Here is a 14655-nt window from a genome sequence, read left to right as displayed (position 1 = left end):
TCGATTATTCCAGAACACGTGACACGACATCACGTGTGTGTTCCAGACATTTGGGGAGAATATGTCACCGTCTCCATGAAACTACTGGGAAATCACCGAACATGTATTTGGTGCATTTTAATAAAAGTGTGAAAAGTTAATGAATCGACACGAGATAATCAGATATGGTAATTATCAGTTTTACAAATCTGACATTTGTGTTATTTTATTACCTTTACGGTCGCAAAGTGTGTGAAACCAGAACACCACCTCCTCGGACACCATCTTTTCCTATCGCCCTGTATACACAAACAGATAAACATTCAAATATTAGTCACTGTTGTGTTTTCATATGTAATTATCATTCATCATTTTAAGGTTGTGATACTGGTACGAACAGTTCATGGTCAAGAAAAGTCCAGAAAATGATTCAACAACAATTTGTTTAACTGCTGCACGCACTTCAAGCGACACTCACTTACACAGCACAGCCAGGATCAAAGTTACTGCAAGAAACGTCGATGCTAAACCCAGCCAGCCATGTTTCCCACCTACTCTTCTCTCTGTTCCCTCTCTCCCCTTTCCTTCCGACTCATTAATTATTCATGCAGTATTTAAATACCATAGTTAAAATACACATTTAATTTCGACTAATGAGTGTGTGTGTGTGTGTGTGTGTGTGTGTGTGTGTGTGTGTGTGTGTGTATGTGTGTGTGTGTGTGTGTGTGTGTGTGTGTGTGTGTGTGTGTGTGTGTGTGTGTGTGTGTGTGTGTGTGTGTGTGTGTGTGTGTGTGTGTGTGTGTGTGTGTGTGTGTGTGTTCATAAAGCATAACATTTTCTCTCTGCTATCTCCCCCCACTCTTTTTTTTCTCCCCAATTTTAAAATTTCTACTGTGTCTGTCTGTCTGTCTCTCTCTCTCTCCTCACTCTCTGCGGATGGATCCGGACATTGATCATGTCCTGACGGTGTTTGTCTCCACCTGTTGTTTGTCTCCCGACATGACCGGACGGTGTTTATTTCCGGGAGTTGTTTGTCTCTGGATGTGTCTGGGCGCAGTGTTTTTGTCCGGGCGGTGGTTCGTCTTCCGATGTGTCCGTGTTTGTCTCCAGACGGTATTTATAGTGTGACCGGTGGAAAATGGATTTCAGAAATTATTTTATTTCCATCTTCACTGTTATTCGATGCAGAGTCATTTTGATGAGAAAGTATGAATCATAATCGACGCTCCACCGCACGTCTACCTTCCCTTCTCCCACTCCTCCTCACTCTTCCTCCCTTCTCTCTTTCTTTCCACAAGGAAAACTCTGCCCCAACCAAGGAAATCCATGGCTATGCCCACAGGCGGTGACGAAAAGGTCGGCCCTTCCCAGGAGGTGATCCATAACTTTTCTTGTTTATTTTTTAATACCAATTGAGCTTTTGTCATCAAATCTTCAACAAACCTTTGTTATGAAATTATGGAGAACACAAATTAATAAAATGTACAACTTTTTTTTAACTGTCGTTTTCATCCAGTCTAGTTTGACATGGACGGGCTTTGCATTTTGAGACGCTTTCTTGTTCTGTTTGTTTTGTCTGTCTGTCCGACAATATTCTGTAAAACTACTCGACCAGGGACCGTAAAACTCATTTCATTTTGAAGGTCTTTGTCTGAGTAGTTCTGATTGTATATATTATTTTTTCCATTACGAAGGACCTCATATATATTTTTTTTATCATCTCGCTAACTTTACCGCTATTTTTACTGAAGAATCATGAGATGACAGAATGTCATGGGATTATAGTTAAATGTGGTTTTTTTTTTAAATCTTTTTAACATTGTTCTTCATGAACAGAGCAGGAATGTTGTGAACACCGGGAAGAAAGGGAGAAGAGATTACGAATTTAACATTCTGTTATGATTTACTTTTCACATTGTTCTTCCCGAACAGGAACGGGAACAACGCAGGCATGTTTTAATCATTCAGGCATTCCCCTTCATGCTCCTGTCGTTTTACAGGAGACTATCATCTGTGCCGAATTCCAGTCACATGTTTAGTGCTAATGGGAAAATGATGTGATGCACCCTTTTTGAATTGAATTGCCAGTGGAAGAAAAAAGTCCATGTTTCACATGGATAACTGGAAGGGCACTCGGTAGAGCAGATCCCTCCGCCACGCAAGGCCTGATCCACAAGAACATATTGGGCCCCATACATTTTTGAAATATCATGCTATGCAGTACAATTATATCGTTTTTTGGCACTATCTCTCAATGGTGAAGAATTACTTTGGAAATTAAATAATTCTCGTATCCAGATCCGGATTCAGATCTTCACCAAAATCGAACCCATTCGTCCTTGCGACACACCCAACCTGTCCACCAAGTTTCGTCCAAATCTGTCTACAATTTTTTGAGATCTCGTGCTATATATCATTTTTTGCCCCCATCTCTCAATGGTGAAGAATCACTTTAAAATTTCTCGTCGTTGGATCGGATATTCATCAAAATCTAATCAGTTTGTCCTTGTCACACACACCAAAGTTGTTCACAAAATTTCATCCGATCCGCCCACAACTTTGAGATATTCTGTGCACAGACGAACACACAGAAAGGGGTGAAAACATTACCTCCTTCACCCTCGGTGGCAGAAGTACTAAAAAAAGAATGAAATGAAATGATGGGCCAAATGGCCTCCTGCACCAAAGTTCTCTTTGTATCTTTGTGTAATGTTGTTAAGAATGGGAAGAAAAGGGGAGGGAAGGACAGAGAGTTGGAGGTGGGGGCAGAATGGGGACAGAGAGCTTGTGTGGATGGTGGGGGGAGGGTGCAGAGAAGAGAGGGGATAGAGTTGGGAGAAAGGGGTTTGAAGCTTTGTAGAGGGTTTGAGGAGTTGGTGTGGGGAGGGGGGTTGAGTACTTGGGGTCAGAAGGAGGACTGGGGTCTTGAAGTTGTCGGTGTAGGTGGGTTGAGGACTTGGTGTTGGGTATGGAGGGAGTGGGCGTTGAGATGGTTTGAGGACTTGAAGTCATATTCTCAATCATTACGTGGAATTCCCACCCCTATCCCTCTCTCTCCCACCCTGATCCCTCTTACTCCTGCCCCTATCCCTCTCTCTCCCACCCCTCTCCCTCTCACTCCCTCTCTCTCCCTGCTCATCCACCCCTGCACCTCTGTTCAGGGCCGACGGTTTCGTTTTGAATTTGTGGGGGGAGAAAGAAGGAGAGGTGTGAGAGGAGGGAAGGGAAGGATAGAGGAGTGGGTGAGGAGGGATGGAAGGGAGGGAGAGAGGAGGGAGAGAGGAGGGAGAGAGGAGGGAAAGAGGAGGGAGGAAATGGTGGGAGAGAGGGAGAGGGGTCAGAGAGAGGCAGAGGCAAAGGAGAGAGATAGGGTGGGAGAGAGATAGGGGTGGGAGGAAGAGGAGTGAGAGGGACAGGGGTGGGAGAGAGAGGGATAGGGGTGGGAGGGAGAGAGAGGGATAGGGGTGGGAGAGAGAGAGGGATAGGGGTGGGAGAGAGAGAGAGATAGGAGTGGGAGAGAGGGGATTGGGGTGGGAGAGAGATGGATAGGGGTGGGAGGGATCGAGTTATTGGGGTGGGAGAGAGAGGGATAGGGGTGGGAGAGAGAGGGATAGGGGTGGGAGAGAGAGGGATAGGGGTGATCGAAGCAGAGGAGTGAGAGAGCAAGAGCGGAGAGAGGGGAGGGGTGGAAAAGAAAGAGAGGGATAGGGATGAGAGTGGGAGAGAGAGGGGTAGGACTCGGAGGGAGAGGGTGGGAGAGGGAGAGAGGTGGAAGAGAGATGGGTGGAAGAGCATGGGAGAGAGAGAGCGAGGAAGAGAGATGGTGGAAAGAGGGATAGGGATGACAGAAGGAGAGAGAGAGGGATAGGGGTGAGAGGGAGAAGGGGGAGGGTGAGGAAGCAGGGTTGGAGAGTGAGGCAGAGGGGGGGGGAGTGAGGGAGAGGAGGAGAGTGAGGCAGAGGGGTGGGAGAGAGGGAGAGGGGTGGGGCAGAGAGATTGAGAGTGAGACGGTGAGTGTGAGAGTGAGAGAGGGAGAGTGAGAGTGAGGTAGAGGGATGGGAGAGTGTGGGAGAGTGTGGGAGAGGGGTGGGGGCAGAGAGATTGAGAGTGAGACGGTCATTGTGAGGGTGACGGTGAGAGAGGGAGAGGGAGGGGGGATTCTGGCAGATGTGACGTCCAGTTTAACAACACACACATTGATGAATCATGCAACCTGTGAAACAATGGGATGACAGTTCATAGCTGGTTCAGGATGAAACCCAAGCTAAACATCTCAGAGCAACTGTGTATACCTCTTACCTATCCTGCCGTAATGTTAACGAAACATTTCATTTTTTTTATTTGTATTAAATGCAGGGCCATTGTCGGCGAGTGCCCCCTGAATATTGTTCAAGTCAATCGACACACAGTGCAGGCCTGGTGTTGGCTTAATGGTTAGGGTGGTGGGCTAAGGATCCTCGGGTCCTGAGTTCAAATCCCACATGCTGTTGAATTAATACCAGGTGGGGTTTCCTCAGCCTGTCATCCTTATGAGGTTGGCAAAATGAGTTCCAGCTTGCTGATATCCTGTGTTGGAGTGGTAACCTGTCCAGGATTGTGCCCAATAGCCCAGGAGATTTCTTTGGCAGCACCAATGCTCTGCACAGGGTATGGTCCAAATGGATGGATGGACATAGAGTATTCAGTGAGTGTTGATATTGTAGAGTGTTTGCCAAGTGCTTTAAGCACTCAAATGAAATGGTTGAAAAGGAACTGCTTGCTTGGTCACTGAACTGTCATATTAAACCTCCTGGACACACCCAAAATATGAAATATGTCAGAATTGGACAAATTAACACTCTTTTAGGACTCAGAACTGCTGCCAAGTTCAATTCAGGAGCTTAAATTTTGTAATTCGGCTTAGTTGAAGATATTCTCGAGGTGATGGCGTGCGGAAATTAAATAAAGTCACGAACGATGCCGTCTCTGGGCGTTTATAAGCTTTGCAATGTATCCAGCAATTTGTAGCTATGGTAGCCTGGTATTGGCTTAGTGGTTAGGGCGGCAACTTGGGATCCTTGGGTCCTGAGTTCAAGCCCCGTTGGCCGCTGAATTAAAAATACAACAGGAGGTTGACTCAGCCCGTCATCCTTCCGAGGTCGGCAAAATGAGCACCAGTGTACTGGTAAGGGGGACACTGCATCAGCAGCATAGCCGCGTCCTCACCAATGATGCAACCAGCAGCCACAGGCTGCACTTGAGAGAGAGATTTGTAGCTATGATCACGCATTTGATAATATAGGTGAGGAAAGTGGAAAAAAAAAATTGTGAAGAAATCGTTGCAGCCTGTCACAAGACAAGGCATTGTTGAGCAGGCCATAAAACATGGCGGCTTCAGACCCCAGCAAGGGAACCCAGGAAACTTCTTAAGACCCCAGAGAGCAAGGTGGCTGTGGATGCCCTGATGAAGGGTATAATTAAATAAGGCCATTAATCATCGTCATTATTCATCTTCATCTTTTAATTAACCCAAACACCCAATTTTCACTCATGCACTCCTTTGGAGTTCCCTTAACATGCCTGCAAAGTTTCAGGCTGTTAGGTTTGATGGTTTTGGAGTTAAGGACACACACACACACACACACACACACACACACACACACACACACACACACACATTTATTATTATAGATTGCTATGAATCTGTTTCGTATCAATATTTGACTCCGTTGAAAGGATAGCTCGGAGTTATTGCCACTCGCCTCTGAGCTGTCGAGCCTGGGTTCAAATCTCTGCCGAGCTATAAACTGCCGTTCTGATGATTCGCACAAAGGCGGGCACTGCATCAGAGGGACAGCAGCACCCAGCGGTCTGAATTCGGAATTTAATCCCATTCGTTATGCATTCGCGAATAACCCCTGTACGGTTACTGTGAATCAAGGGTTTTACAAAGGGTATTATACAACCAATCCATTTCGAGCCACCAGCAGAGTACCCACACAATAGGCGATCATGTTCCCATTGCGTAACAAGCATGCGTACTGCTTATGCGCACATATAACACATCGTGGTCATTCCAATTGCATCCCCACTCCACCCAAAGGAAGAAAATTTTTTTTTTTTTCAAAACTTGATGGAATTAAAAGAAACTTGCAAGAGGAACAACTTTAGGGTGCCGTCATTAATCCCTGAAAGTTTTAGCTTCCTTGGTCAATTTGGAACAATGTCATGGTGAGAAGTCACTGGTTTTGTTCAAGAATCTCTGTGTAATGTCTCCTGTTTTGAACCACAACCCAAGAAACTTTCAAATCATTAACACCAACTTCTTGTGCTCTACAAACTTGTGGGATTTTATTCCCAACCGACTGTTTCATGGCAAACCAAACAATCCACATGATCGTGAATACAACTTTGGGGAATCCTATACCTCCACCCTGTCAACCTCACCGGTCTCCACTCCTGTCCTGGTACACATTCATAAAACCACCCACAATGATCTCTGTAATACCCACTCTCTTATCTACCTGCACAACCATTCTCCACTTGTTTATCAATTTCAAAAATAATTCACCAGAACCAAGATCTGCCAATAAGGAACATCGATAAAATATTCTAACCCTCCAACACAGAGAAAAGAACCAACCGAAGATGGTCTTCCTCACTCACCACTGGCTTTGCAGTGCAGCTACTAATCTCCAAGCAGAGAATCAACAGCAGTGGTATCAAGACCCAGGACCTCATCGTGGATGAGTAGAGAGAGAGTCGAGAGAGAGAGAAAGAGGAAAAAGAAAACTCGTTCTCGCACCGCACTGACTCTTGATGGAAGAAATGTTATTTATAAAGGTCCAACTTGGCTGGAGAAACACAGGGTGGAGATAAGGGAGATGATGAAACCGCTTTCTCTGGGCTCAGTTGTGGTGGTGGAATGCGATGGTGTTTACGTGTTCCCATCCTTGCACAACACGGATTGTTTGCTCTGACATCGAAATCAGGAAAATATTAACAGTGAACAAGTTGATTTGTTTCATTCAATGGAAACTTAGTCACAGATAAGACAAGCCGGTAGGTGACATGGGTGGTCGCTATACAATTGCATACTAGTCATACAGTTTTTGACGGATCGGGCTGAAAATTTTTGACAAAGAGGTTGATTATAGTGCGCATAACAGCGCGGAAGCCGATTTTTGATTTTCGGGAAAAAAGATTTTTCGGATTTTTTTCAAAAATTTCAAAGTCCCGTTGCTCGGCAATGGTGGCGTCCATAGCAATGGTGCTCAAAGGCATAGAACTATATCCTGGTATGAACCTACCTGTCAAGTTTCATCAAAACCAGTCGACTCCTCTGGCCTCCAGAGCTGTCCATTACATACAAACAAACAAACAGACGGAAAACCTGAGACTCAGGGTAGTCCAGCGACCACCCAAAAATGTTCTGTGATATTGGTATAGGCTCTGGGGGGGGGGGGGTGTTTGTGTACATGACTCTTTTAGAGCGTCACCCTATTTTTTTTTGTTCTATATTCCAACACCTTCAAAAAAAGTTTGGGTAACACCTCCAGATGAAGTACATTTTCTCTGTGGGGTCCATCTTGGATTTGCACTTGGCTACCAGCAAACTATAATTGAACCAAAATACCCATATTGGGTTTAGATGGAATAAATCATTCGTAAACATCCATAAATTATTAATTTTGATTACTTCAATTACTTATGCATTGCTTAACACATTTTAGCATGATTTATTCTCTTAAAACTTGGTTCGCAGTAGAAAATGACCATATTTTATGTAATTTTAGTCAAAAATAGTCAAAAATAGCTTTCAACTTGAAAGTAGCTCAAAGTTTGATGGTCTCTGAATGACTTAATATTGTAAGTAGAGATATAAAATTTGGCCAAAAGTTTCATTATTAAGTTCTCCAAGCAATTCAATTGTCATATTATCATAATGGGGCTATGTGTGATGACCACAGAGCTCATTGTAAACCAAAGTCACCCCTACCTCCAAATGGCCACTTTTACAGCATTTCATCAAATGATGATATCTCCTCAACTAAATGGTTTGGGAAGTTGATTTTTTGTTCTAAATATAGGTTATTGACCCCAAGGAATTCATTGATAAAATCTTTGTCGTTTTTTTGGTTGATCTACTTTGTATAATTCCAAAATTGCTGCCAAAATATTGAAAAAAGCTCATTGTAAACCAAAGTAACCCCTACCCCAAAATGGCCACTTTTACGGTATTTCATCAAATGATATCTACTCAACTAAATGGCATGGGAAGTTGATTTTTGATACTACATGTATATATATATATATATATATATATATATATATATATACAGATATATATATATATATATATATATATATATATATATATATATATATATATATATATATATATATATATATATATATATAGGTTTTTGACCACAAGAAATTCATTGGTTACATTTTTGGACTTTATCTACATATTAATAATTCCAAAATTGCTGCCAAAATATTGAAAATTCAGAATGCAGAACAATATTCAAGATGAAACTAACTTAATATCCTTCCCACTCCCTCAAGAGTCTAGCCTATCTATTAAAAAAGTCAAAAGCAATATCAGCTAAAAAAACACAAAAATGTTACCAATGAATTCCTTGGGGTCAATAACCTATATTTAGTATAAAAAAAATCAACTTTCCATGGCATTTAATTTATAGTGCTGAAGAATGGTGGAAGTATTGTGCACTTTTCTGATAAGCATGAAACTTTGCACAGTTGTAGTGTTTTACCTTCTGAGCAATATTAGATATGGGGCCAATTTATTTTTTTCCAAGATGGCGGTCATTTTGAAAATGACCGCCACCATGGGCGAAATTACCGATACAACCATATTTATGAATATATTTCCTATGATTGGTTGGAAAATTGACCAGAAATGTGAAATGTCACTAACTTTTCCCTTACGTTTCATGTTCTTCATTTGTTAACCAAGATGGCTTTCAAATTCAAAATGGCTGCCACATGATAAAATGGTGACAAACATATGAACGTGTAATGTGGCAATTGGACCATGCATCAGAGTTAACGTTCTTCCAGTTAATCTGTGTTTATCGCACACATTCATCCATTCATTCATCCTTCATCTTCTTTCAGATCAGTATCTCCATATCACAGTGCATGCTGTTGTTAGTTGTCGAAGCTGTGGTGGTGGTGTAGTAATCAAAATACCAACAATGGCTAAATCCTTCAAGATTTTAGACCCCAGACAACGTTCAGAAACTCCTTCAACATCTGAGTCATCATCATCATCGCCGATAGATTGGACAAAATGCATTTTGTGTCAAGAGACATCAAAAGAACCACTGCGATGCCCAGCTGATTCAAAGAGGACTGATATTGCCATTGGTACACTTTATGATAATCTTGCAGGTAATTTGATAAGATTCAAAGAGCTTCAGAGTCTTCCAGATAATATAAACTTATCAAGGTTAGACAATGGAACAGGAGTTCCTTCAACTCTAAAGTCGAATGCAGCTAAATGGCACAAAAAAATGCAAGGATAAGTACAACAATACCAAACTTCAATGGGTAGAAAACAGGAAAAGAGATGAGTGTGAAACCAACAGTGACTCGCCAAAAAAGAAAGTCACTCGCAACAGCAGTGGTGGTGCAGCCAGAACATCGCAAGACACTTGCTTCTTTTGTGGTGAAAAATCAGATAAACTCCAAAAGGCATCGATGGAGAAACGAGACAGAAATGTTCGGCGATGTGCAGAAATTCTGCGAGACCATATGTTCGTTGCCAAATTGAGCGCTGGAGATATGATGTCCCAAGATGCAATGTACCACAGCAATTGCTTAAAAACACTCGACAAGAAAGCAGTCAGTGAATTTCTCTGACAGTGGGGAAAGTTCTTCTGATAAACAACTGTACGGCATTGTCCTGGCGGAGCTGCTTTCGTATATGGAAGACTGTCGTGCAGAAAGCATGGAGAATGATGTAACACCGGTGTTCAAACTAGCAGATTTAAATCAGATGTACACTTCAAGACGAAAGGACCTGGGAGCAGACACATCCACTCGAGAACACTCGACCAGACTGAAGGAATGAATATTAGTCAACATATCAGACTTACAAGCCCACAAGCAAGGCATGAACGTTCTTCTTGCTTTTCAGGATGACATAGGACTGGCACGAAAGAGGGCATTTGAAAGTGACTTTGACGAGGAGGCTATCGTGTTGGCAAAGGCAGCTGAAATCGTTCATAAGGGCATTCTGAAGCTTGAAAAGTCTGTATTTATGGGGAAATTCTCCAAGGAGTGTCAGCACTAATCAGTTTCTAAGTCTCTGACGACCCTCATTGGGATGATATGGGGTGGATCAAACATAGTGCAGCAATCAAGCAATGCCACTGATAACCAGGCGATACTAACTGTCTCGCAGGTTATATGCCAAAATGTCATAATTCGACGTCGTGAAGGATCCACCTCTCACTTCCACAGTGTGGATCGTGAGACACCCCTGCCTATTTACGTCGGACTCCTCATCCATGCCAGGACAAGAAAGCGCGAGTTAATTGACAATGTATGACCTTGGGCTCTCCGTATCATATGACAGAGTACTTACCATTTCAAAGGATTTGGGTAATGAAGTTTGTGCAAGATATGAAGCAGAACATGTTGTTTGTCTTGTAAACTTACACCATGGTCTATTCACCACAAGTGCAGTTGATAACATAGACCACAATCCTACTTCCACGACTGCTCAAGGGGCATATCATGGTACAGGAATACCCCTCTTTCAGCACCCAAACAACGATGTCCATGGAGTAGAGAGAGACACAGAGATCCTCCGGCAAAGTGAGTCTAAAGAGAAGACCTTATCAGAATTGCCAGAGGAATACACCAGCATACCACCGGCTTCCCTACATATAAAAGAACCAACAGTACCAGAAGTTTCGGTTCTCCCGCCTGCTTCATATGAAAGAATGTATGCAGCACTGCAGGACTATGCCAGGTGAGTTCAATGTGTTCTAGTATTAGGACCTCGCTTATTGTGCATCTGCCAACACTTATATTTCGAATACTACTTGATTATTGTGAATATGAAGACTGAACGGTCGCACTTTTTTGCCTATATGCTTATTTCTTGTTGCTTTGTAGGTGACTCAGTCATGTGAAAGACATAGTTGAGTCTCATAACACTGCGCAAGATATGGAGGTAGATCTCCTCAACTGCTTCAGTATGGCAGCAATCTTGGATTTCTGCCCCATTTTTAAAATTGTTGCATTGGTAAGATATGCAAACATCAGTATAGAAACTAACTATGCAATATCACGGTTAAAGAGAATGAAAAATATGAAATTAGTACATTTGAATATTACAAACAAGTCAGAAAGCACTTTTTTACTCAGTGGTGGCCATTTTGAATTTGGCAGCCATCTTGGAAAGAAACTGAAATGGCCCCATATCTAGAAATGTTCAGCACATTAAAAGCTACATCAGTGCCAATTTTCGTGCTTATCACCTAATGCCCTTAATCTGGAGGTGTTACCCAAACTTTTTTTGAAGGTCTTGGCATATAGAACAAAAAAATTAGGGTAACGCTCTAAAAGAGTCATGTACACAAACACTCCCCCAGAGCCAGTAGTAATATTGGAACATGCTGAAATGGCATTCAGGTTCATTCAAGTTAGGGCTCAGGAAACACTCCTGTGATTGGTTGAGAGCAGAACAATTCATTGGTGAATTGTTTCCAAGGTCACCGAAACATTTGGGTTTTATTTTTAAACATATCTCAATTCGAGGTGTGTTTTGATGAGGGATGGTGGAATTTGTTTACCTGTTCTTCCTCGTTGTACACAGTATCCGTTATCTATATCAAATCTTGAATTCATCACTTTTATAACAATGTGTTTATTTCATTGTTCAGGCCTTGTTTTTGTCATTTCCCTCGCCGATGGATTCGGAGAGGGTATTGGCATTTGCATCCGTTTGTTTGTCTGTTTGTCCGCGCAGAACTTTCGTGTTTTTCTCCGCAACCGCTTGTCGGATTGAGACGAAATTTTCACCTTTGGTGCGACAACTCATGTGGAACGTGCCAATTATAATGACGTCATAAGTCACGTGGTGTGGCAGCCATATTGGAAAAACGGAAAAACTTTGGATCTCTGAATTTCTGAAACCGCACCAAGGAAAAAATTGAAAATTGACACACGGCAAGTACTCCTCATGTGAAATGTGTGATATTTTAATGACGTCATAGGTGCCCTCGTTATGATGTCATAATTGCATATGTAGAACGCCGAATCTGATCAGTATGAAAATTTTAGAGGGTCATGTAAAATTTAGCTCATCTGAAAATAATAAATAAAATAAAATGGTCCGCAGAAAAAAAATCATGATGTCATCAGTCACGTGATTCGGCAGCCATATTGTTTTTGTTAAACTTTCAAAAATCTTCTTCTCTGAAATGGCTGAAAAGATCGAGGCGAAACATTACACATATGACCGCCTATCCATGAGGAACAAAAGTCACACATATGATGTCATAGGTCACATAGTTTGGCAACCATATTGGATTTACCCAAAACCTATAAAAGTACACCACACAAAAGAAGTCCTGGTGAGGGTTTGCAATCTCTGATTGCTCTTTTTCTTGTTTCAGGTTTTGTTGCCGGTGTCGTGGCAGTTTTGGCCATCTCAACACAGAAAAACTTTTCGTTCAATGTAAGCTTATTCAGTAGTAAATATCAGACAAACTTAGACAGATAGATTTGAATCCCAACCCAGCAAAAGACATATAAAAAGATAATTTTGGACCATTGTAGTTTTCTTGTGAGAGAACAATCTTGTGTTACAAGTGTAGCTTTGTTTTATAGCTTAAGCTACGTGGGATGAATGTAACTTTGTCATGTGCTAATCATCTCGTCAGTAGTGTGATTATGGGGGTTCTTGGGCAAAGCATTTCTGAGACACTTTTTCAATAACTTGGGTGTACCCGGCATTGCTCGGTGCTGTTATAATCCTTTTGGCATTTTGAGGAAATAATTGTTTTTCCCCATTTTTTTTGTGGGGGCCAAAAACACTTCCATATACCCATTAAGGAATGGGGTTGGGGATAATTTAATATCACCTTTCATGAAGCTATAAATACTTAGGCACTATACAGTGATTAAAATTTTTTGTTTAATCCCCAAAAATCCAACTTTATTTTCTAATTGTTATTTGCATAAAACACTCCCTGGCACTCAGGGGTGAACCTCTGAAAGTTTGCTGAAGAAGCCTTCAGCCATCTCTGATAAAAATGATGACATGCACGCACACCCACACAAACACAAACACGCAAACAGCTCTCTTACAGTATAAATAATCAGTTTCAAAGGAAATCTAAATTAATTTTGACCTTTCTACCACCATTTGAAGGTCAACGATTGTATCTGAGGTCAACGATTGACCGTATCCTTGCTCTTCGTGTCCTCACCGAACGCAGATGAGAGCTTTGGCAGGGGCTGCTTGCAGCCTATGTTGATCGCTGCAAAGCATTTGATTCAGTGAATCTGGTTGCCCTCTGGAGAATTCTTGGTCTTCGTGGGGGCCACCAAAACTGATCAATCTGATGTCTAAACTATAATCTGGTACTGAGAGTGCTGTGAGATGTGGTGATACAATCTCTGACTTATTTCCAGTTGTTACTGGAGTTCGTCAGGGGTGTGTACTGGCCCCACACTTTTCAGCACTTGTATGGACTGGATTCTGGGGAGGATATCGGAAAGATCAAGCTGCGGTGCATCGCTTGGGAATGTCAAGATCTCCGACCTTGATTTCGCAGATGATGCGGAGACTGTTGTGGTCTTTGCGGAGACTCTGGGGATCCTTTGGGGGCCGTCGAGGTACTGCATGAGGAGTTGGCGCCACTGGGATTAAGGGTTTCCTGGGTAAAAATGAATATCGAGGCTTTCAATGACATATTGGATGCTGATATATTGTCTGTACCTGTTTGTGGTGAGGATGTTGAGGTCACGGAGAAATTCACTTAACTTGGCAGTGATATTCATGTCTCTGCTGGCTGTGAGCCAGAGGTCAATAAACGTCTGGGTCGGGCCTGGGGAGTCATGTATTCACTGGCTCACGGGGTGTAGCACTGCCGGTACATGTGCAGGAGGACGAAAGTCCGAGTCTTCAGGTACTTGGTGCTTCCAGTCTTGTTCTATGGATGTGACTTGGACTCTGACCAGGGATCTGAGACGAAGACTGAATTGCTTTGGTTCCAGGTCTCTTCGGAGAATCCTTGGCTATCGCTGGTCTGACTTTGTGTCCAACGAGCAGTTTCTGAGAGAGACTCAAATGAGATTTGTTTCCTGCACAGTCCGTGAGCGTCAGCTGCTGCTGTATGGACATGTGGCTCATTTTCCTGACGCTGATCCTACTCACCAGATTCTCTCAGCAAGGGAGCCTCGTGAATGGAGGAGGCCAATGGGCCGACCACATGCCTTGTGGTTGCAGCAGGTTGATCAGCATATCAAGGAGATGGGGATGGGCCAGGCATCTGCCTGGGGGATGGCCAGATGGAGGCCCCTGGAGTACCGGCGGAAAGTGGAAGCAGCGATGCGCTGCTCCGGCTCATGCTCCAATACCTGACATGACCTGACTTTCAGAAACACAGGTGTCAATTCAGCAGCATATGAGACAGTGGTAAATTAATC

At 42.7% G+C, this 14655-nt stretch overlaps 1 protein-coding gene across 1 annotated transcript in view; it reads right to left on the bottom strand.

Moving 5' to 3' along the window:
- LOC147009977 (uncharacterized) overlaps positions 1-14655 on the bottom strand; it is a 74521-nt gene that overhangs the window by 10358 nt on the left and 49508 nt on the right. Inside the window, exon 5 of the mRNA XM_085863321.1 lies at positions 213-278. Coding sequence (XP_085719447.1) covers positions 213-278 — 66 coding nt within the window. The remainder of the gene's footprint in view (positions 1-212; positions 279-14655) is intronic.

This window comes from Eptatretus burgeri, chromosome 17 (genome assembly GCF_056783735.1).
Source record: "Eptatretus burgeri isolate ZD-2024b chromosome 17, Ebu_testis_v1, whole genome shotgun sequence".
Classification (NCBI taxonomy): Eukaryota; Metazoa; Chordata; class Myxini; order Myxiniformes; family Myxinidae; genus Eptatretus; species Eptatretus burgeri.
The sequence above is the reverse complement of the archived record's forward strand: the minus strand, read 5'-3'. Positions and strand labels throughout refer to the sequence as shown.